General features: G+C 42.9%; 6 protein-coding genes across 6 annotated transcripts; 4 read left to right on the plus strand and 2 right to left on the minus strand.

The window, feature by feature from the left end:
- Positions 1-14: 14 nt before the first annotated feature.
- On the minus strand, positions 15-2,633 carry IL334_001687 (uncharacterized protein; the record flags this gene model as incomplete). The annotated part of the gene is made up of 11 exons (XM_062933442.1): positions 15-371; positions 466-668; positions 726-1,021; positions 1,087-1,231; positions 1,290-1,566; positions 1,636-1,887; positions 1,944-2,016; positions 2,072-2,160; positions 2,220-2,284; positions 2,376-2,439; positions 2,568-2,633. The coding sequence occupies 11 exons, from the start codon at positions 2,631-2,633 to the stop codon at positions 15-17; spliced, it is 1,887 nt and encodes a 628-aa protein (XP_062789493.1).
- Positions 2,634-3,613: 980 nt separating this feature from the next.
- On the plus strand, positions 3,614-5,915 carry IL334_001688 (uncharacterized protein; the record flags this gene model as incomplete). Its single annotated transcript, XM_062933443.1, has 5 exons — positions 3,614-3,955; positions 4,038-4,085; positions 4,172-4,346; positions 4,473-4,849; positions 4,935-5,915. The coding sequence occupies 5 exons, from the start codon at positions 3,614-3,616 to the stop codon at positions 5,913-5,915; spliced, it is 1,923 nt and encodes a 640-aa protein (XP_062789494.1).
- A 2,186-nt stretch (positions 5,916-8,101) lies between these two features.
- IL334_001689 (uncharacterized protein) lies at positions 8,102-9,138 on the minus strand (the record flags this gene model as incomplete). Its single annotated transcript, XM_062933444.1, has 4 exons — positions 8,102-8,123; positions 8,197-8,282; positions 8,361-8,652; positions 8,786-9,138. 4 exons carry the CDS (start codon positions 9,136-9,138, stop codon positions 8,102-8,104), a joined length of 753 nt encoding a protein of 250 aa, XP_062789495.1.
- A 381-nt stretch (positions 9,139-9,519) lies between these two features.
- Positions 9,520-12,006, plus strand: IL334_001690 (uncharacterized protein; the record flags this gene model as incomplete). The annotated part of the gene is made up of 10 exons (XM_062933445.1): positions 9,520-9,634; positions 9,740-9,765; positions 9,825-9,880; positions 9,968-10,328; positions 10,451-10,588; positions 10,666-10,750; positions 10,895-11,089; positions 11,335-11,405; positions 11,472-11,813; positions 11,878-12,006. 10 exons carry the CDS (start codon positions 9,520-9,522, stop codon positions 12,004-12,006), a joined length of 1,518 nt encoding a protein of 505 aa, XP_062789496.1.
- A 2,196-nt stretch (positions 12,007-14,202) lies between these two features.
- Positions 14,203-16,943, plus strand: IL334_001691 (uncharacterized protein; the record flags this gene model as incomplete). Its single annotated transcript, XM_062933446.1, has 3 exons — positions 14,203-15,512; positions 15,575-16,698; positions 16,774-16,943. 3 exons carry the CDS (start codon positions 14,203-14,205, stop codon positions 16,941-16,943), a joined length of 2,604 nt encoding a protein of 867 aa, XP_062789497.1.
- Positions 16,944-17,911: 968 nt separating this feature from the next.
- Positions 17,912-20,279, plus strand: IL334_001692 (uncharacterized protein; the record flags this gene model as incomplete). Its single annotated transcript, XM_062933447.1, has 5 exons — positions 17,912-18,640; positions 18,788-18,893; positions 19,054-19,292; positions 19,424-19,713; positions 19,799-20,279. The coding sequence occupies 5 exons, from the start codon at positions 17,912-17,914 to the stop codon at positions 20,277-20,279; spliced, it is 1,845 nt and encodes a 614-aa protein (XP_062789498.1).
- Positions 20,280-20,589: the final 310 nt, after the last annotated feature.

A 20,589-nucleotide genomic window follows, 5' to 3' on the forward strand; every position in this document is an offset into this window, starting at 1 on the left:
TCCGAATCAAAGTTTTAAATTCGAGCATTAGCTTCAGCAGTCAATTTAGCTTGTCTAATTAATCCTTCAGGAGCATCTCCTCTTGGCATATAAACTTCTATCAATCTTAACCTATCAGGGACATTGAATTCTTTATCTTCCAATAGGTTGTTGAGTTCTTCTGGAGTTTTGACGACATATGATTGATAAGCTGTCTTGCAAGATTTACCAGCTAAGAAAGGTAATAATAATTGATGATCATATAACTGAATGTCATTGTATTTTGCTGTTTCGCCATGGATTTGTCTCTCGATTTCATATCCATCATTGTTCAGCACGAACAAGTATGGATGAACATCTCTTCGAAGCATTGTACCGATTTCTTGGAGGGTCTAAAGAGATCTCTTATCAGATTAGAGTTATTCTGACTAAAGGTGCTTCATAATCGACAAGTTGGCTCGCCCAAGGAATGAAAGAGTGACTCACCAATTGCAGCGAACCATCACCAACGAACAAGACAGTTCTTCTATCCTTCTTGTCTTCTCGAGCGGCCATTGCAGCACCGAGACAAGCACCGACTGACCAACCGATAGCACCCCAAAGGATTTGAGCGATATAAGTAGAGTGAGATGGGAGGAGGACGTTTGTCAGTCCGAATGATGAAGTACCAGTTTCGGTAATGATAATGTCTAATGGGGATCCATCTTAGCACCCTTCCAAACTGATAATAGCGTGGTTCAGCTTACCTGTATCAGCAAACCATTTTCCAACTCTTGGCCATAACCATTCGTGTTTGATTTCACTTCCTTTTGGTTCGGGAACTATAGATTCGACTCTTCCAGCTCTGATCTTTTGATCGGCACTTTCACCTTCTGCTGGAGAAGCAGCTCTTGACTGAATCACATCCTGGAAAGCGGGAAGTAAATCAGGCAAGACGTGTCGAATGTCGGTTGTGGGATAAGCAGCGTATCCAATATTCGTCGTGAACGAGTGAAGTTCAATTGTGATCTTTGGATCGATGTTGACTGAGAATGATCCGGAGCTATTCGTAACCCCAGTATCAGATACAGATATCCCGGCAGACTATCTGCAGAAGATGACGCTCACTTGAAATCACTCTTCAAAGCACCGACGTAAAGTACGAAATCTGCAGATTCAACTTCTTCTCTTACCGGAGGAAGAGAATTAGCACCTGCGTAACAACCTCCGAAAAGAGGATGGTGTTCATCCAGCAAACTTTTACCCATAGGAGCTACAATCACCTAATCAGTAGTGCTCTATATACCGTTGACATGGGTTATGTCGCTCACTCTCGAAGAATCTGATACCACATGTTTCTACGAGTTTCCTAACTTCTCCAGCCATGCCAAATCTTCCAGCACATGCATCGACGAGGATAACAGGTTTTTTGGCATTCTTGAACCTTTCAGCAATGTCTTGTACGACGTGAGCAGTGACGTCGTCTGAAGGTGCTCTGGGTGCAGCTGAGGTAGCAGCAGCGAGAGTACTAGTGGCAGTAGCTTGACTTCCGGCGGTAGGAAGCGATGCTGCCACTGACTCAGGTGGAGGGGCGGAATGAGGGTGAGGCTATATTCCGTCAGACATGTCAGCATACTCTGGCATCTAATCTGATCTTGAGTTAAAATCTGCGCTCACTAGGGCCTCTTTCAATCCTTCGGCCGAGACTTTAGCGTGGAATGCATCGGTAGGAATTTCGACATAACCTGGTCGACATTGTTCAAGAACGTCTTTAAGGGTCTTATCGAAGGCCTCAGTCCAAGCTGTTGGGGTCTTAGGGGCGATGGTGTTGAGTAAAGCTTGAGAGCATGAAAGGGGCGCAGACATGGTCGAGAAAGTAGTGAAACTGCCTGGAAGATTCAAGGTGTGATGCAACAAGGAGTCACTGGACTATGACGCCCAAGTCAAAATCAGTCGGACCTCGAGGAAAAGGACAATTGACTCACTTGGAGCTTAGTACTGGGAGCTCCGACAATGTGCAATACGGGCACTCGCTCCGCCAGAGCACCGGCAATACCACTGATCCGGATGTTAGCCCTGAGAATACTTAATAGGTGTATTTAGGAGGGCTCACCAAAGGGCAGAAAGCTCTCCGACACCGAAAGTGGTCACGATTACAGCTAATCCACCTTTGACTCGAGCGTATCCATCGGCAGCATAAGCCTATCCTTTGACATTCAGCTAAGTGGGCCCATTTTGAGTTACACTTGCCCAAAGCTCACAGCGTTCAACTCATTAGCGTTTCCAACCCATTCAATATCCGGATCGGCTTCTACGAAGTCGAGCCCTGCGTATTAAAAGCGTTAGTACGGTCGAATCGAGGTGGATTGAGCGCGATACTGACATTCTGCGAGCGAAAATGAACGTTAGCTAAACACGTAATATGAGATTGCCGGGAGTAGATTCCTTGCCTAAGTTGAAATCTCCAGGAACCCCAAAGCACTATGCACAGACAACGTCAGAACAATCCCATACGGTTTTGAAAGCGATTGGACGAAAGGAGAAGTGAAAATCGATGTTTAGAGGAGTTGGGATGTATTTTGGTGAAAGTGCCACAGAGCCACACTTACCTGTTTCACTCCAGCTTGCTTCAATCTCTCCACTACGTATTGACCGAATTCGATTGTTTCTGACATTGTATATGCGTTATGTATATTGTGTGTATGCTTGGAAGAAGAGGAAGAAGAACAACGACGCATCGAGGTGTATATATATAGATGTTTTTTCACACACTATAATCGGCCATATTCGCATCGCAGACCCACCTCCACTTGTCCATCCGTTGGTGATTTAACCCGTGCCGTCTTCATTATTCATTATCAGTGACGTCGCTACAGGCAAAGCACGCGCATACCCGTCTTGCTTTCCCACGGTGATCACACTACGAACTCTCTCACGCAAAAGAACCTTACAGTCAGTTACGAAATAATCACAGATCTCTTTGCCAGTCATTTTTGTGGTATCAGTCTTGTGCTTATGTATTTATCGCATTATGCAAGAGTCCAGACATCGCAATAAGAGCACATGCACATTCATCCCACATCACCAATACTGTCATACGAATATTCGTCAGACAGATCTCAATGAGTCCCCCTGTACAAACTGTACATGAAAGGGCAGGGAATGCTGATACTTCTAAAACGCCCTATTCCAAAAAGCGGTCCAAACGTCAAATACATACACACACACACAGCTTCAACGATAGAAAAGAAGGGGGGTTATTCCTGTGTCGTGGTACCTGTGCGTGGGTCAATCAATCAGAAAAGATTGGTAACACTCCCATTCCAGTGAATATTTTGGCTATAATTCGTTTAAACAGCTTGACATAAACCATACACTGCTGCACCTCTAGCAATACTTTAACTAGATACCCCCACGGCTGACCTCACTCAACCACGACCAATTACGCTCTTAACGACTGACTCGTATATCATCCACAAAGAAAGGTACCATTGACACATCCGGGTATACGGCTTCATCTAACAAAAACAGGTTGACTTTGATCAATCACATCGCATACCGAAGTAATCACTTGTAACAGGTCAACCCATCGCACCATTCTGAACAAAAAGTGTGTCTCTGACTCTCGAGGAAGCTCTCACAGCTTCACCTCAATATGATAACGGTACTACTATCACTTCTCCCTCTGATAAGGGCAGAAACGACAACTCCAAATACAGGCGATCAGATCCAATCCTTCTTATTTGGATTCACGAATTCTCATCTAGTCATACCGATCACATCATCTTGTCCAACACCACTCACTCTGACTCCATTAACACCTACAAATGCAAAGACATCAGATCCAAAAGCGCCTTACACGATGGTGACATTAGTCCACGAGCAATTGATAGATGGGAATGGCATTCAATACGAAAGATTGTATAGTGCAAGTCTTGATGTGGGCGATATGAGTAAAGAAAGAAGTATAAGTCATCCATGGATGAATGGAACTCAGGTGAGTCGAGACTCAATAAGTTTTGCTCTGTGCCATGGCAATACCTGTTTTATCTTTTATTTGAATTGACGAGATTGATCAGTTTATAGCTTGTATCTGGGGATCAAATGGGGCTTCGGGGGGATGTCAAGTGAGTAAATATGTTCACGACCAATGAAGACCTCCAAATCACCGATGACTTTTTACGATAAGCTGATTCCTCTTTCCCTATGATAGGACTTGATGACAGTGGTCCCATCTGAAGAGACATTTGAAGCTTATTCGACGCCCAATTCAACTTGTAGAACAGCCAACGTTCTTGAATCATGGGTACCACCGGCGAACGAGACATTGGAAGTCGAAGTGATGGGATCTAGTGGGGAAGTATCATGGAATGCTTGGCCTGGAGTATGTGAGTATATTTTCGTGTAAACTCCACGACCTCACTCGGACTTTTCAAGTCGTCTCCAATGATACCGAAATGACGGAGTTGAAGGATCGTATAATAAAGTATAACGTCAGCTCATATGAAAAGTAGGTACTGATCTTCAAATCAATCCCAAAAACGGTACACCGCCATATACATTACTAGTTGCACCAGCAGCCCATCCTCCAGTAAATATCACCTCATCAACATTACCGATCAATTATACAGTTCGATTAACACACGGTCAAGCTTTCATGTTGAGTTTATACGATTCTTCAGGAAATAGTTGGGCTTTTGGTCCTTTACATGCTGGTGATAATGACGATCTATCATGTTTGGCAGTTGCAACTGGTCAAAAAATCAAAAATCACCAAAATTTTGGTGTAGGTCTTTTGGCTGGAACCGTTTCTGGTTCTTTCATAATAGGTGCTTTAGGTGCTGCTGTCCTGATGTGGTTCCTATTTAGAGGAAAGAAGGGCTTGAAAAGGGTGAGTAAGCAAGATGGATACCGTTTTTCCCTTCTTTTTTGGGAATAATGAAGAAACTGATCATAGTTATCCTCCCCCAACTCAGAGCTCCTCCCAAGATAACCTTTACTCCGACCCGCGTCCAGCATCATACGCAACCCCTGCCCACTCATTCATGGGTAAACCACTCAGTCCGACGGTAACACCGTATACCGACTCACCTCAATTAGATTTCGATACACCTGCAACATTGTATGATCCACATGTGCCAGGTCCTAGTCCACAGGGATACCCAAAACCACCCAACGATTCAAACGGGAACTCCTTTTCTGTTTCTTCTAGGGAAAGGGCATTCCCCAGACCACCTATATTGGCAGAAGGAAGTTTTAGTGGTGGGGAATATAGGGATACTATATCATTGAACGAATATAATACTAGACCGCAAGGTGAAAGAAGAGAGAGTTCAGCTTCAGCACAACAAGGTCAAGCGCAAGGCCAAGGCTCACCTGGACATTCACCTGGACGTCCAACCGGTCACACACAAGATCAATCACGGACATCAACAACATCCAATCGAACATCAAGAAGACCAGCAAGTAATTCATTGTCAAACGCCAATCCAGTCCCCGTAAATATAAATACGAATCCGCCATCAGTGTCGTCATCGCCCAGACCAGGATCTTTCGGTACGAACTCAATACATCATGAAGAACCTTCATCACCTTCTTCCATCCGCGGTAATGGTATCAGTGGACCAAGGAATGTTTATGTCGTACATTCCGATGCTGGCGGAACGGGTGATGTCCACATCCAATTACCCGATAATAATTCAAGGGTGATCGAGTTACCACCTAATTATCGTCCAGTACCATCACCTTCCAATGATACTCATCATCAGCATTCCCCACAACCTTCTCCTGGTTTACCACAAGCTGGAAATGGACCGTATACCAACACGGAAGCTAGCCGTTCCAGAAATAGTGGACTTGGTATGAATGTCGTAGGGGGAGGAAACGAAGTCACTGAAGAGGAATTGAGAGCTAGAGCACAAGCTAGATTGAGAGAGAAGTTCAGGGATTCACAGTAAGCCGGGAAGTAATCCTAGGTGGCTCATACGGAACCCAACAAAAAAACAACCGAAGAATCTAGCTCAAAGGTCACTGTGACAAATCGAGGAGTGGAGTATGGGTAGTCATCCTGATATCCACTTCTGGCCTTGAGATCCAAACTGGCTCTGCTCCTGATGCGAAATATTTCCCAACTCTCCTTCATTCTCTACTACAGTACAAGTCTTGTTGATTCCACTTGATTCTACTCTTTATTTCAGTGAAACATATTTTGCATATATTAATTTTGACGGTCCGCTCCGTGAGGTAATTGCCACAGGACGTTTTAGCTTTTCGACTTCATCGAGGGGGTGTCAGAATGCATATGAATGGAAGCGAAACACATCTCAGCATCATGTCCAAGCGAGGTATGAGAACGTCTTCCAATACGCAAAGCGCTCTGAGCAACAACTATCAGCAGCATGACAAGTCATGATGCCATCATTTGCCCCATGTTGTCATCGTGACCTTCTTGATCCCACAGTAAATATCTTCGGAGAGCGATCTTTTAACGCCTTCTATCCCGTCACCCGACGTTGGACAGAATAAAGACTGGAAAGAAGTTTTGGAAAAAAGAGATAATTTCCCAAGTTTACGCTGAAATTATCATTCCTGATAAAACCCTCTCGATCGCTCAACAGTCTCAAGTAGATACTCTGTTGAAGGGAGAAAGGACTATCGATGTCAATGACAAGGAAACTATCTCAGAGATCATGAACAGCGTTGATCGACGCTTTCAACTCTTATAAGCTAGGCTGGTGGACAGACGAAGACATATACATAGCTGAAGATCTGAGATTCCCTTCAGGTGCAGGCGATCAAGAGGAAATCAAACTCAATGGAGGACTGTCTTTTCTCCCCAATAATAAAGAATTTCTCTATCTTTCGAATCTGCTCCTGTACAAGTCAGAGCTGTGGCTGGAGGCAAGGTCAGGTGTCATGATTGCCTGAGGAACGTTGCGCATCCAGAACCACAGTCTCTTTGGTCTAATCTAACAGATTGTTGTCGGCCAAACTGACCAGTTGGGCACAGGCATATACTGCAGTATGGTACAAGACCTCAAGGCTACATGCTTATCATTGTTTCTTTAGCTGACAGGTATATCATCTCATAGATTGATGATGTGTTCAATCACAAAACTAATTCTCTTTGTTAAACGAGGGCCTTTGTAAATCGTGAATGAATGAGTGTCTTACTTAAAGTAATGGCTATTACATGGATTACACAGCAGAGCCCATTTCTCGCACCTTCCGAGGCAGACCACCATCTGTATCTCCTGATCGATGGTCAGACTTGCGAGTCTAGCCTGCTGGATTCTCTTATACCTTCAATCATCGATGTGGCAAATCAAAGCACGGGTTGAAGACAAACAATCAAGTACGACCCGACCTCTGAAGTTCCGGTTTACAAAGGTAGATAAGATATTAGTATCTGGTCCTCCTTAGACCTCACGACCCCCTACCCCCAGGCAAGAATGTTGTTGACGCCGCCCTAAACTTTTCTGGATGATGTCACTCAATGTGAAGGACTCGATACAAACATACTTCCGAGATGTACTGGTCTTTGGACAGGTACCACGAGATGTCATTATCATGGACAGTTGAATTTCCCTACCGCAGACAAACCAGAAGTCGAGCTCAGCTCACGCATTGGAGCGACCCTTCATGGTCGGAAAGTATCATTCACTCAATGCAGCTCTGGCCCATCGATTTCATCCCCATCCCAAGTTATAATTCGCTGTCACGACAGTCTGAGATACAAGGCTCCGCTCGCTGACATTCGCGTGGATGATCAATAAAAATAACCTACGGCTCAAGTCAAGCGACACTTAGCAGCGTATGAAGGGTGGATGTCGAGGGATCGATGAAACTGTTTGGGATGCTATCTCGCGCACAAGGCTCACCCAGATAATGCAAGATTCAATTCTTTTGGTTAATTTATATCGTACAGTGTTCTGAGTTCTCTATTTGCCTTTCGCCCTTTTCTCTTTGGTATTTGGATACTTTCGCACTTTCAAATCATACATATTCGCTACCGAACACATATATATATATACATGCACAATGCGAAATGTGCTCGATGATCAATAGTGATCTTCCTTCTGGGCTTCTTAATCTGACCTTTGCTATCTTGTGGCACCTTCTTGTCTCTGAGATCGTCAGAGTTTTACCAGGATTCTGTATCAGGTCTATGACAGAATCGAAAAAAATGGTTAACAAACTGCACCTAAGTAAATGTAATGATGAAATGGTTGAACTAACCTGATATCTAATTCATGTGTCCAAGCTGATCTAGGTTGATTGACAAGATGTAAATAAGTTTGAGCGATATCGTCAGGTTTAAGTCGCTATGAATTCCATTGAAAATATCGTCAAATGATCATTTTGGAAATCCACCATTTGGTTACGTCAAATAAAAAACTCACTCTATCATCTTTATCATCACCCATCATACCTTGTACTCTGGTGGTATCGATAATACCATCAATGACAACATGTGAAACGTGTATACCCTGCGGACCGAATTCTCTAGCTAGAGATTGTGCAAGAGCTCTACGAGCAAACATTCCTGCTGCCAATGAAGAGAATTTACCACCTGCCTTTAATGACATTGTAGCTCCTGTAAAGATCAACGTTCCTTTTGCACCGGTCGTTGAATCAGGTGAATTGGAGAGAAACATAGGTAAAAGTGATTTTGATAAATTCCATCCACCAACACTGTATTCTATCTAGGTCAGCTTCACTTCCTTATCCGACAAAACCCCCCATTTGGATTCGATTTAGTTGAAATGACGGAAACACGACTGTGAAGAAGTGTACTAGCTGGATAAGATTGAGGGAATCAACTTACACACCGCTCTCTAAACCATCTTTTAAATCACTATCATCCCTTTCCAAAAATCCTTTCAAGCTGAATTTCTCATTGACGTTATAAACACCCACATCTACCTTCCCCTCTGGCCAATGTTTCTTTAAATCCTCAAAAGCTTTCTGTAGAGAATGTACCGATCCATCAGAGGGTAACGCCAGTATATTCTCTTTGGGTATAGAAGAAGGTAAGTTCAATTTGGGGAGAGAATCAGGTAATGATCTCGAGAGCAATAATAAGGAGTGTGTAGGAGATAATGCTTTGGCTATCGAGGTTGAAAGTCCAGGTCCGACTCCTAAGATTACTGCAATTCGTCTTGTAGATGTTGAAGCCATTTTGTCCTTCGTCCCTTGAGCAGATCTGTTGAAATAGATCGAAAAACTTGGGGTGTGCGGGTAGAGGATTCTATAATCGTCGATTCAATAATGTATACAGACCTCTTTATATGCTTTTATAGTGTACTTCGAAATCAATGAGCTTACAAATACGATTTCTCATCATCATCATCATCATCCTCATCGGTGTTTCACCTCGGTCATCGTTGCCGGTGCATGTCATCGGAAAATGGGGCCCCCAGTAACATCACACAAACTAGCCTCTTGTTTTCTTCTTGTTGAACACATTATCGTTCTGAAAAAAGAGAAAGAATCGGGTCTTCACGAGATAACTACGGCTCCCAGTCACCTCGTGTACACATCTTTGATAAGGAGAGCAACATGTCAAAGCTCTCGCCTACTTTGCTCACTCCTTATGGATATTCTTCTGGAACATGTGGATATTGTTCTCCATCTGGACAGAGGAGTAAGGGAAAGACTTCTTCAAAATATGGTAGTGAGTCCTCCACCTTTGTACCAAGATATACACATCTTCATCAATGTGTGAATCCAGACCTATCAGCGTCCTTAATATCTGAGCTGAAACCAAATGTGAACGTAGTGGTAACTGAGCAGATGACGCCTCAAGTATGTATACAAATCTTTAACAACGAGCGATGTATAGAGATTAATGTGGATACTTGCAGTTCTATCAGATACTTGTAGATAGAGGATGGAGAAGATCAGGTGATTACTTATATCAGTATGTCCAACTTCTCCGACTAAGTACTGCACATAATCTCGATAAGTTGAATCAAGTAAGTCAAAAGCTGATACAATGAGACATTAGCCCAGATATGGCCCGTACATGTTGTCCACAATACACAATAAGACTAAACACGACTCTCTTCAAAGGGAATAAAAAACTTCGTCAAGTCACTAATCGATTCAACAGGTTTTTGCAAACAAGTAAAAAACCAGGTGAATCATCTTCTCCACCAAAGCTCTCTGAAAGCAAGAATCAATTTGCCGGAACTGGAAAAGAGGAGCAAAAAGGTGCTCAGAGCGTGAATGATATCGGAAAAGGAAAAGGAAACGGCAAAGCAAAAGGAAAGGCGAGTGTCCCTCAACAGAGAGACTTGATAGATGATCTACATACATTCGAAATTGGTTATACGTCAAACGAAGATGAGTTATCGCATCGATTTGAGGTATGTTACATATCCTCCACAATAGAAGCTTAACATGATCATTCTTTGAGAACAGTGATAGTCGTTGTGCTAGACACAATCGTTTTGACTCAGCCAGCTAACTCACATCCTAATTGAAACAGACTCAACTCGTTCCCGCCAGAGCTACGAAAGAATCGTTCGAGCTGTACAAAGCATATCAGATCTCTGTACATAAGGATGAACCTGATAAAGTTACGATGAAAGGATTCGATAGGTTTCTTTGTGGAAGCACCCTGATAGTGAGTGCCATCGTGCTGCTTGTAATCCAAGATGTCAGGACTGAACGGTTGCTCACACTTCATTGTGAATTTATCAGGAAACACCTATCAAATATACAAAAGATGTACAAGATGAAATCAAGAATGGGAGATTACCAAAACATTATGGTCAATATCATCTACGTGAGTAATTCTACGCAGTAATCACATCCGTTATTCGCAACTAGACATCTATCATTCTGGTTTTCCCATGTTAAAAGCCTAAATTCGGATCACGAGGATTTTCAATATTTTACTTTTACTGACGTTTTGCTTGGTTCATACAAGTATATAACGTCGATTCAAACCTTATCGGTATATCAGTAATTGACATTTTACCATGCTGCGTTAGTAGCGTGTATTTTATTTGGCATCCGGATTGGGCTTGGGCAAGTTTAGGTAAACTTTCAGCTTTATATGAAATCTCGTTATCTAGGAGAATAAAGCATGCAGGTGTCGAAGAGATGAATTGGGTTTACATGGGTACGTACTACTGCCCTTGTTTCGGCGTATTTGTCCTCCCCTGCCTCCTACCCTCTCACCCGCCCCTCGTTCCCCTACTTCCATTGTCTTCTCTCCCTACGGTTCCGGCTTCTTGCCACCCGTCCCCTTTCCGTCCTCATCCTCTCCCTTGCACCTTTCTCCATCACACCCCTCTTCTCCCTCCAAAATCGTGAACTCGTCGTTCTGACCGACTTGAACTACTCATACAATGTTCATCGACATAGGCTACTGGATACCGGATTGCCAAAAAATGAAGTATAAATCAGATTATGAGCCTTCAGAGCTCCTCGATGCTGTAAGTGTATGATGATATGTAATGTGAAACACAAGTAGATCACGCTAATCCCATCAATGTATTTAGGGGACCAACAAGTTTCATCTGCTCGACGACAAACTCGAGTCTTTCCTGATATCACATCCAACGGGATATTACCCCTTTTCTCGCATAATCAAGTCAATGTCTGTTTCACCTGATCCACCAAGCTCGAGCACAACTGCCAGGAAACCTGAATTGGAGCAATCAGAGGAAACGGCATCAGCATCAGACTCTGAAGAAGAAGAAGCTCCTTCCAGTTGGCCAAATCCATCTCCGCCAGGCTTTCTCAATCCAGATGACATCGAAGACGATACTTTGGAGGATGTTCTGATCCTTATGGGTAGAAACAAATTTACGGGTAAAGGAGGGAAGTTGGTACCTATAAGTGTGAGTTTGATAGTATCCCTCTTCTCAGACCGGAGAATACGATTGGACGACTCTTCAATCGCAGATGCTTGAGTTCGGAAATCAACGAGCAATGTATAACGAGATCAAGCAATTTGTAGCTGCTGTAGGTGAAGATCACATGGCTACATCAGAGAATGGAATCGAGGGAAAGGCAGTGCTGTACTTCGGATAGATGAGATGGATGACGACTTATACTTGCTATACATATCAAGATGATCAAGGCAAATCAACACTGCACAGTATGAAGCACCCCAGAAATGAAGAGTACGCCGAGTTTTTTACCTACCATCTCCCCGTTTTTCTCTTACCCTTGTTGCTGTCCCTATCCCGAGAAATGCCACTTGATATGTTTTGGATCCTTACTCATACATATTTATTGTATCGGTGAGCCCCACTTTGTTGGTCATTCCCGCATAAACTTTAAAAACATCCGAAATCGTGCCTTAAGGAACTGAGTTATATGATATTTTTGCTTTCACAACAACAACAACAACAACAAACAACTTCAACAAAATAAGCCTTAAATCCCTGACAAGCCCTTTTTATTTTTCTGACCGTTTCATTACACGAGACCTTGCTAGTCGTATCCTGATCATACCTGATGATGAAGAGAAGGGGTATGCGTACTTCTCTTTGCTAAAATAGATTATTACATGATTAAGTATTCTCTCGTTATCGTCTTCATTGGAATACTTACAGTGCATTTCTTGTATAATTTTACATATTCAGTTTCGCGATATTCAGTATCATCTTGTAAGTGTATATACTTTTCGATTCACATTCATTTCCACCACAACGAACAAGATCAGACGCGACCAAGACGGGACTCACGTTCATTTCAACTCTTCATCAACCATCAATCAAGAAGAGAATCACATTTCAGCCACAAGTGTAAATCCTTACAACATAACATCATTGACAATTCTTTGGCACATTCCCCTGTTTAAGGAGATTTAGGATATTACTGTTACACTGTGTACTCAAGCACAGTCCCCTCGATATTCTCGGAGCGAATTGAAGGAGGGTCCCTTTAGTCCAACTTGAGATCATCACATCATCAACAGAAAACAACCATCCACCAACGACCTAACAACGAGAAACAAAAAGAACAATTCGGGAACTGCAACAACAGAAAATCAACCTCCCATATCCCGTATCACCTTCCGTCACATCGCATCGCATCTACGAGTAATAGAATATACAGGGAGAGGAAATGAACTAAATGATCACCTGAACCACCTCCATCACTACCATCAAAATCACACAACTTACATTGCCACTTACATCAGCAACCAACTTCATCCGACCTAGTGGGTAAACTATCCCATCACATCGTAGATTCGTATTCACATAGATCAACTTAGAGATCAACTTGGAGTGTTAGAAAAGTAGAATACTTGCATCCAATCTCATCTTGCATTCCCCATCGCTATAACCTCCTGATATCGCGTTATAATTTCTTCCTCCTTTTTCTGGTAATGAGCAATACGAACCGATCGAAGGGTAGATTCTCGTCATCAAGCAACAGATAGACACATCAATATAAAGAGTGGACAAGAGACAAAGCAATCTGTCGTAATCTTTCTCACCCCTGGGTCTCTTGGTGTTCAGACGAGACTTGTCAAAGGGAAGGCACCATCCTATATTGAGGGGTGGAAAAAGGAACTACGCCAATAATGTGAGTTTTAAAACTTGACTAATCATCCGGGATGAGAATCTCATTGTTTTCCTCATGAGAATCAATCTTTCTTTTTGCCACCGATATACATACACCTCGATACCTCCCTACCTAATAAAATTTATTTACGCGAGGGACAATAATGATCATGATATCCAAACAAACTGCTGACGTCTTGACGATCAGTTTCATCCTTTGTCGTCCACCTCCATACCGGCTAGACATCTCCTTTTTTGGTCCGACAAACCATTCAACACCGTGTCGACTCGAACCAGTATCCTATCTTGCTCCAGAGCAAGACTTGAGTCTTTGATTGAATAACCAGGTCAGCAGTCAACAAGCAACTTTTGAGACTAAAATCTTTCTGAAGTGGTCTGTGACCCTTCAAGTACAACACACACCTCATCGTGAGTAGTGATCTCTTCCATGTTTTTGCCCTTGGAACGGAGAATATCCTTACGCCCTTACTGACCCTTGCCCAACTTCTTTTCGCACAGATCAACATATCACCAAGCACAGATCATCATCTCTCCGACAGCCAGTAGATCATCTTTCAACTTGTCGCTAGGTTCTCATTCTAGAATCCAAAAATCCTCGATACACATAATTATCCCCTTTGATCACTTTCATAGTTACAGCGCTAGACAAAAACGATAACTGGCTCCCTTTCTCGTAGTTCTGCTGGACAGGATGAGTGTTGTAGCTTCTCCATTACATCATCAAGCATTCTCCGACACAGAGCTGTTCGTACCATCTGGCTCGGTATCGGCTCACGCTGAATTACCACCTCCATTACCCTCTCCTCTTCCTGGTCCAGAGCCATTATCTGTCCCGTTCCCGATATTTCAACATCGACATACATCTCCATATCCATCACCTCATTCTTTCTCTGCACTTGGTCCACCTCCTTCCGCCGACATGTCTGCTCATGTCTTGGGTTCTATACCTGCTCCTCTAGCACCCAAGGGTTCACCGGTCAGTTTACCTGCTTTGACACCTGAAATCGCACCTCAAGCGCCGATGCCTCTCACCCCAGATCCGTCTCCACCAGCAAGTAAAGTTCTGAGTCCCACAATGATGATCAAGCTTGCTCCTCCAGCAAGTAATAATCCTTATGAAATCAGTTTTCTTGAGCATCGAGAAGATTCGCTGTTTCCCGTTCAATTCTCACCTGAATCTGATCCTACACCGAGACGTATACCGACCATATCCATTGATACTTCGGTCTCGAATGTACCAACCCTCGAAACACCTCCAGCTAGAATCAGATCGAACAGTGGATTGGACGTCCGTATACCTCAAACAGCGCCTGTCAAGATAAGCTCAGAGAGTAAACCTTCCAGACCAAAATCTATGGGTCCACCACCTCGCCCCAGACGAAGTCAGACAGCCTATCCTGCTCCCCAATCTGTTCGAATGATGGAAAGTAGAAGTGCTGATTCGAGAGCAAAATTAAGAAATCATATACCCTTACCTAGACAAGCTTCGCATGGTCTTGTAAATTCGCCAAGTATAGGAAGAGCTTTATCTGATGCTGGTCAAAATACTCCTCCAAGAACAAGACCGGTAGCCTTGACAGGATCAGAGATGGCTCCTCCAGATCTAGGTGGTCCAGATGGTTTAGAAGCTAAAGTGGTGTTGTTAGGTTCTCAAGGTGTAGGAAAAACGTCTTTGATTCTAAGGTATACTACAAAGCAATTCTCCCTGACTCCAGCACCAGCAACGATAGGTTCTTCTCTCCACGCTAGAAAACTCGTCCACGATGGTGTCAGAGTGAAATTACAGATTTGGGATACGGCTGGACAAGAACGATTTCGATCAATGGCTCCAATCTATTATCGAGGTGCTCACGTATGTGTGCTGGTCTATGATATCTCAGATAGACAGAGTTTCGAAGACGTCAGAAGCTGGTTGGAAGAATTGGGTCGAACGGTGCCGAAAGAAACTGTCATCTTCGTCGTTGGAGCCAAGATTGATCTGGAGAAGAAGAGAGTTGTCACGTGAGTCAAACACGTCACAGCTTGAGTTTGAAAACAGCTGATTGAACTATATACGCCATCAGCTTCGATGAAGCTCGTTTAATCATCCAAGAATGGCTGAAACCCTCGCCCGTTCACGAGCCAACCATCCTCCTCTCACCACCACCTCGATCGATTTTCAGATCTGCTACTTCGGCTTCTCGCACCGGTTCTCCCGCCACGTCGAAACCTCACACGACCAGCAACACCGGCGGACCCCCGTCTCGGTCGCACTCATATAATGCTTTGTCATCTTTGGGCTGCCCAAATTCTGGTCAATCTGCATCCACTGTTCCTGCTCCAAAACAGTCGGAAACTCCTCGTCAGCCTACTCCAGGTGTTCCATTTCCAATGGGGAAACCATCCGCCATGCAGTCGCAGAACAGATCGACACCTGCAAAACCCAAATCATCCTCGCCTCCTTCAGTCAGATTTTTGTCACCTACTTCTCCGTCCAGCATCTCTTTTCCTGCTTTACAGTCGCCTACTAGACCCACATCTGCTACTTTCACTGATCCTGTCGGACCTTCCATCACTCAAGCATCAGCAATAATGGGACATCGTTCTAATCGAAGTAGTCGATTTTCGCTTTCTGGTGTACTTGGATTATCTAGAACGACAAGTATCTCAGAAGCCGTTACGAGTCTATCTCAACTTGCCGAAGTTCCCACTTCTCCAAGACAGATTGCAGATTCTCCTTCGATGCCAAAAAGTCAAAATCTACCGGAAACGTCATCCCGAGTAAGAATAGAAAGTACACCTCTGTTCCCATCTTATGATCATGTCAGGGCGGATAGAAGAAAATCAGAAGATTGGTCTTCTAGAAGTTGGAAAATGGGTCAAGGTCCAGGTGCGGCTGAAACCCTAGGTGAATTCGGTGATGGAGTCAAAAGGAAACAATCTGGTGACTTATTGGATGCATCAACCCCACTTTCAGCCTCGATTACTCAATCAGCTTTCAAGAAACAACCTCCTTCCCATGGCACACGTAGTAGGGGTGGAAGTCTAGGTAGAGATCCGAGATTATACGGCTCCGCAAATTCAAGTAAACTTGATCTATCTAGAGGTGGAGCCAATGGAGAAGATCAAGAGAACGAGAATGACGGCTCGTGGGGTGTTCAAGTTGAAAATGTAAGATTAGGTGAATGTAGTGCTTTATCGGGACAAGGCGAGTACCTATTTGATTGCTCCATCTTATGAGGAAGTTGCGAGCTGACAAATGAGGCACTGGCTCACCGAACAGGCGTCGAAGCACTCTTCAAATACATTACTTCCCTTTTGGTGGAAAAGAAAGATAAAATCGAAAGGGAACGAGTACTCAGAAAGAAAAACAGCGTGATGCTTACCGATCCGACAAAAGATGGAAAGACGGACGAAGCGAAATCAAAAGCTGGTTATGGATGTTGCGCATGATCATACTCTCAGCCTTTCTAGGGAAGAAACCCGATGAAAGAATCGCGAATCAACCTTTTACACCAAATTATACCTCTTGTTCATACCAACTCAAATAACGTGACTCTTCATTTCAGTACTCGATATCATTAAGACAATAATGTCTCACGACACTTTAACGACACTTGACGAATGTCATCAAACGATACAACACTTTTAACGAATTTCTTTTCAGTCTCTCACATCACGTTCTTCATGTCGACTTTTCCGACTCAGCTCAGGACCTGCCTTCCCTAATGTTATCTCTGCTTGTAATATACCTTGTTTGCTTGGAAAAAGGATACATATTGAAGTTTATAATATCTTGTTTGTGATGAATATACCTTGTCTGGGAATGATCGGTTGAACCGTTTATGTTAAAAAAGAGTCCACCTATCTGTTCCAGGGTCCTTCACAATCGTCATTGGTGTTTTTTTTTGATTTCGGTGGCTTGACGAGCGGCGTACTCCGCCCATCACCCCAGTACGCGTTACAACTGATACTCGAGTGTATAAACTTAAAAAAATCAACTACTGTGCGTGGGATTCAGTGGTTGATTCTTTTTGCACAGCAGTTATGAAAAAGATATTTACGTTGACTTTTTTAACATCCGACCCCCCCAAGACATAACATCTCAACATACATCCTCATCATCATCAAAAACACCTCACTGGACGATCATAACCCTTTTTGATCATCACTACTACCCCAAAATTCTCCACTTCAGAAGGGACAAATTCAAACAAACATCGATACAGGGCGTATATATATACCTTTGACGGGGTGTAGCAGGGTGGCGTTTCAGCACACAGCCCTGTTCCATATATACTAGTATTTCAATCTTGTCTCTCTGTCTCTCTCTCTCTCCCTCCATTCCTTTGATGTCCAAACCACATCAACTTGATTTCTCACATCCAGACTTCTACTCAAAATAGATACTTCTAACAATAATGTCATATGAACCAAATAAACGAAAATCTAAATTATCAGCATTGACATCAAGATTACCTATACCTTCTTCTCATTCTCATTCTCATTCCCATTCCCATTCCCATAATTCATCTGATCGATTGAGGAGATCATCCAATTCAGCTACACCATTAAATCCATTTGGTAACACCAATTCATCGTCGTCACCCAATTCACCTACGAACGGCAATTCAAATTACAGTTATAGTGGCAGCAGTAATAATCATTTATACGGTAGAAGTGGATCACCAACTTATTCAGAAGGAATGTCATCTACCATACATGGCCATCAACCTGAACAAGTCAATTATAGGAATGATGACGATTTAATTCCACCTGTAGCACCATTTCATCCAACGGATTCAAACCTATCATCTAGAAGATCATCTTCTTCCCTTTTGGCTGCGGGCGGTAACAATGGAATAGATGGGAAAGAAGGATTAACCAAAAATAGACAATCTTCCCTATCATTAAACTACGTTCCAGCTAAATTCACTAGATTACACGCACCTGGAGATAGGTTCAATAAAGCCAAGCAGGGTGGTGGTAGAGATGCTTTTGCCAAAAACGCTTCGAGAATGGGTATGATGGGTACGGTAGATGATGATGAAGGTGTCGTGTTTCAAGTTGGTAAAGGTGGATTGAAAAAGAAAAAACCAAAATTAAGATGGAACAGATTTAAATGGGTTTTATTCGTTGCTAATACCATTGTAAGTCGATCGATTCTACTTCAAGAACAAGTGGATGGGTGGGTTGGGAGGGGAGGCGCAGACACTATGGATTTACGTCATTCTCCATGGATCCATACGAGTCTATCCTGTGCATAGTACAGTTTACTAATCTTCTTTATCAAATAGCTCATCGCATACGGAATGATAGCTCTAGTATCTGCAATTCTGGTCTGGCTTAATGTATTCTATCAATCTGATGTGATCAGAGTAGGTAATCGAGTCGAACTTATCAGTGAGTACATTGGCTATATGCTGTTCTTTTACTCCTTCATACCAGATCTTGCATATCACGTATCACAGGTTTTCCCATGCATAATCACAAGCACGTTCTACCTCCTGGCTCTTCCCTCTCACGACACAAATGTACCGAGCTGACAGTCGCCATCACCCAGTATCGACAATCGCAGCAGCTCTCATACTCTTGACCTCCCTCATCGGTTATGCCGGTATCCTACTCAACAATCGAGCTTTCTTAGCTGTTTATACATTGTTGTTATGGTTCTGTCTGGCTTTAATGGTCACTCCTGGATACATGACTTACAAACAGAAGACGTTCAACTTGGAGGGAAAAATCAACAGTCAATGGAGTCGGAATTTGGGATCTCAAGGTCGATTGAGAATTCAAGATGCTGTAAGTTTGCCTAAATTCACTTACATTTCGCTCCATTCTATGTCTCCCTTGGCTTTGTCACATTGGTCTTGGGATATTAATCTCATCTCATGAACCCCGTGTGCTAATGTTTATTCCTTTTTCGTTTTTAGCTCCGATGTTGCGGATATTTCTCACCGTTTGTGGAAGCTACAGTATCACCATTATGTTATGCTCGGTCAAATCTACCAGAATGTAAAGCGAAATATCTTCGTTTGGAAAGACATGTTTTATCAATCTGGGTAGCATGTTCATTCGGTTTAGTCCCCGCACATATCTTGATCATTATCGCAAGTTTATTATGCTCGAATCACATCACCTATAGATTCGGTAAAGGCCTTACTCCGAAAAGATATCGACTGGATTTGGGTAGTATGGCTGTGATAATGGATGAATATGCCGGGTGAGTAATTCAGTACAAAGAATCATGAGGAGGGTATTTTTGCTGACTTTTGCATTCATTGCTTTTTCCGTTGAAAATACAATAGCCAAATAGCAGCTCAGTACGGACCGAACGTAGCTGCAGCAGCCTTAAATCGATCTTCAGTCTATCTACCAAACGATAACGATTCTTTATCAGGATCTCAAAGGGGTTCATCAACAAACTTACATGCCAATGGTAATTCGACGAGTTTGGCACCACCTCTGACTGTGCCCACATCCAGAATGTCAACGCATTCAACTGGATATAATTCGAACTTGTTAGGCAGTGGCGCATCTACAAGAGGTGTCTCATTATACGATCCTAATAATCCAAGAGCATCCTTCGATCAGCATCTAAGAAGAGATTCAGATACTTCTCTAACTCAAGGTGGAGGTGGAGGAAATAACAGATATTATGATGGTAGTAATGATACAACCAGGGGAGGTTCAACGTACGGAAATTCAGGTTTGGGTAATGAGAGCGTTATTAGTTTTTCAAGTGATGATCATAGACAAGGACAAGGACAATATCAAGGGAAGAGATAAAGAGAGATTTCCATCAATCACATAAATCAGCGTTGAGACGATATATACGAGAGAATGGGAGAATTCAAAAGGAAGAATCAAATGAAAGATACCAATATACCAGAGCCAAATTGGTCGGTCGATTAGTTTTTACGGACATATTCATGCATGTATGACTTTACAAATGATGATGAAGATGATCATCACTTCACAATGGATTTCTTCCTCCCAAAGACTTACTTTAGCTCTTAAAACCAAATAAACACATGTATTTTGACACTCTTTCAAATTATATCAGAATCAAACGATTATGAATTTTTATATACTATTT

Source organism: Kwoniella shivajii, chromosome 2, assembly GCF_035658355.1.
Source record: "Kwoniella shivajii chromosome 2, complete sequence".
NCBI lineage: Eukaryota > Fungi > Basidiomycota > Tremellomycetes > Tremellales > Cryptococcaceae > Kwoniella > Kwoniella shivajii.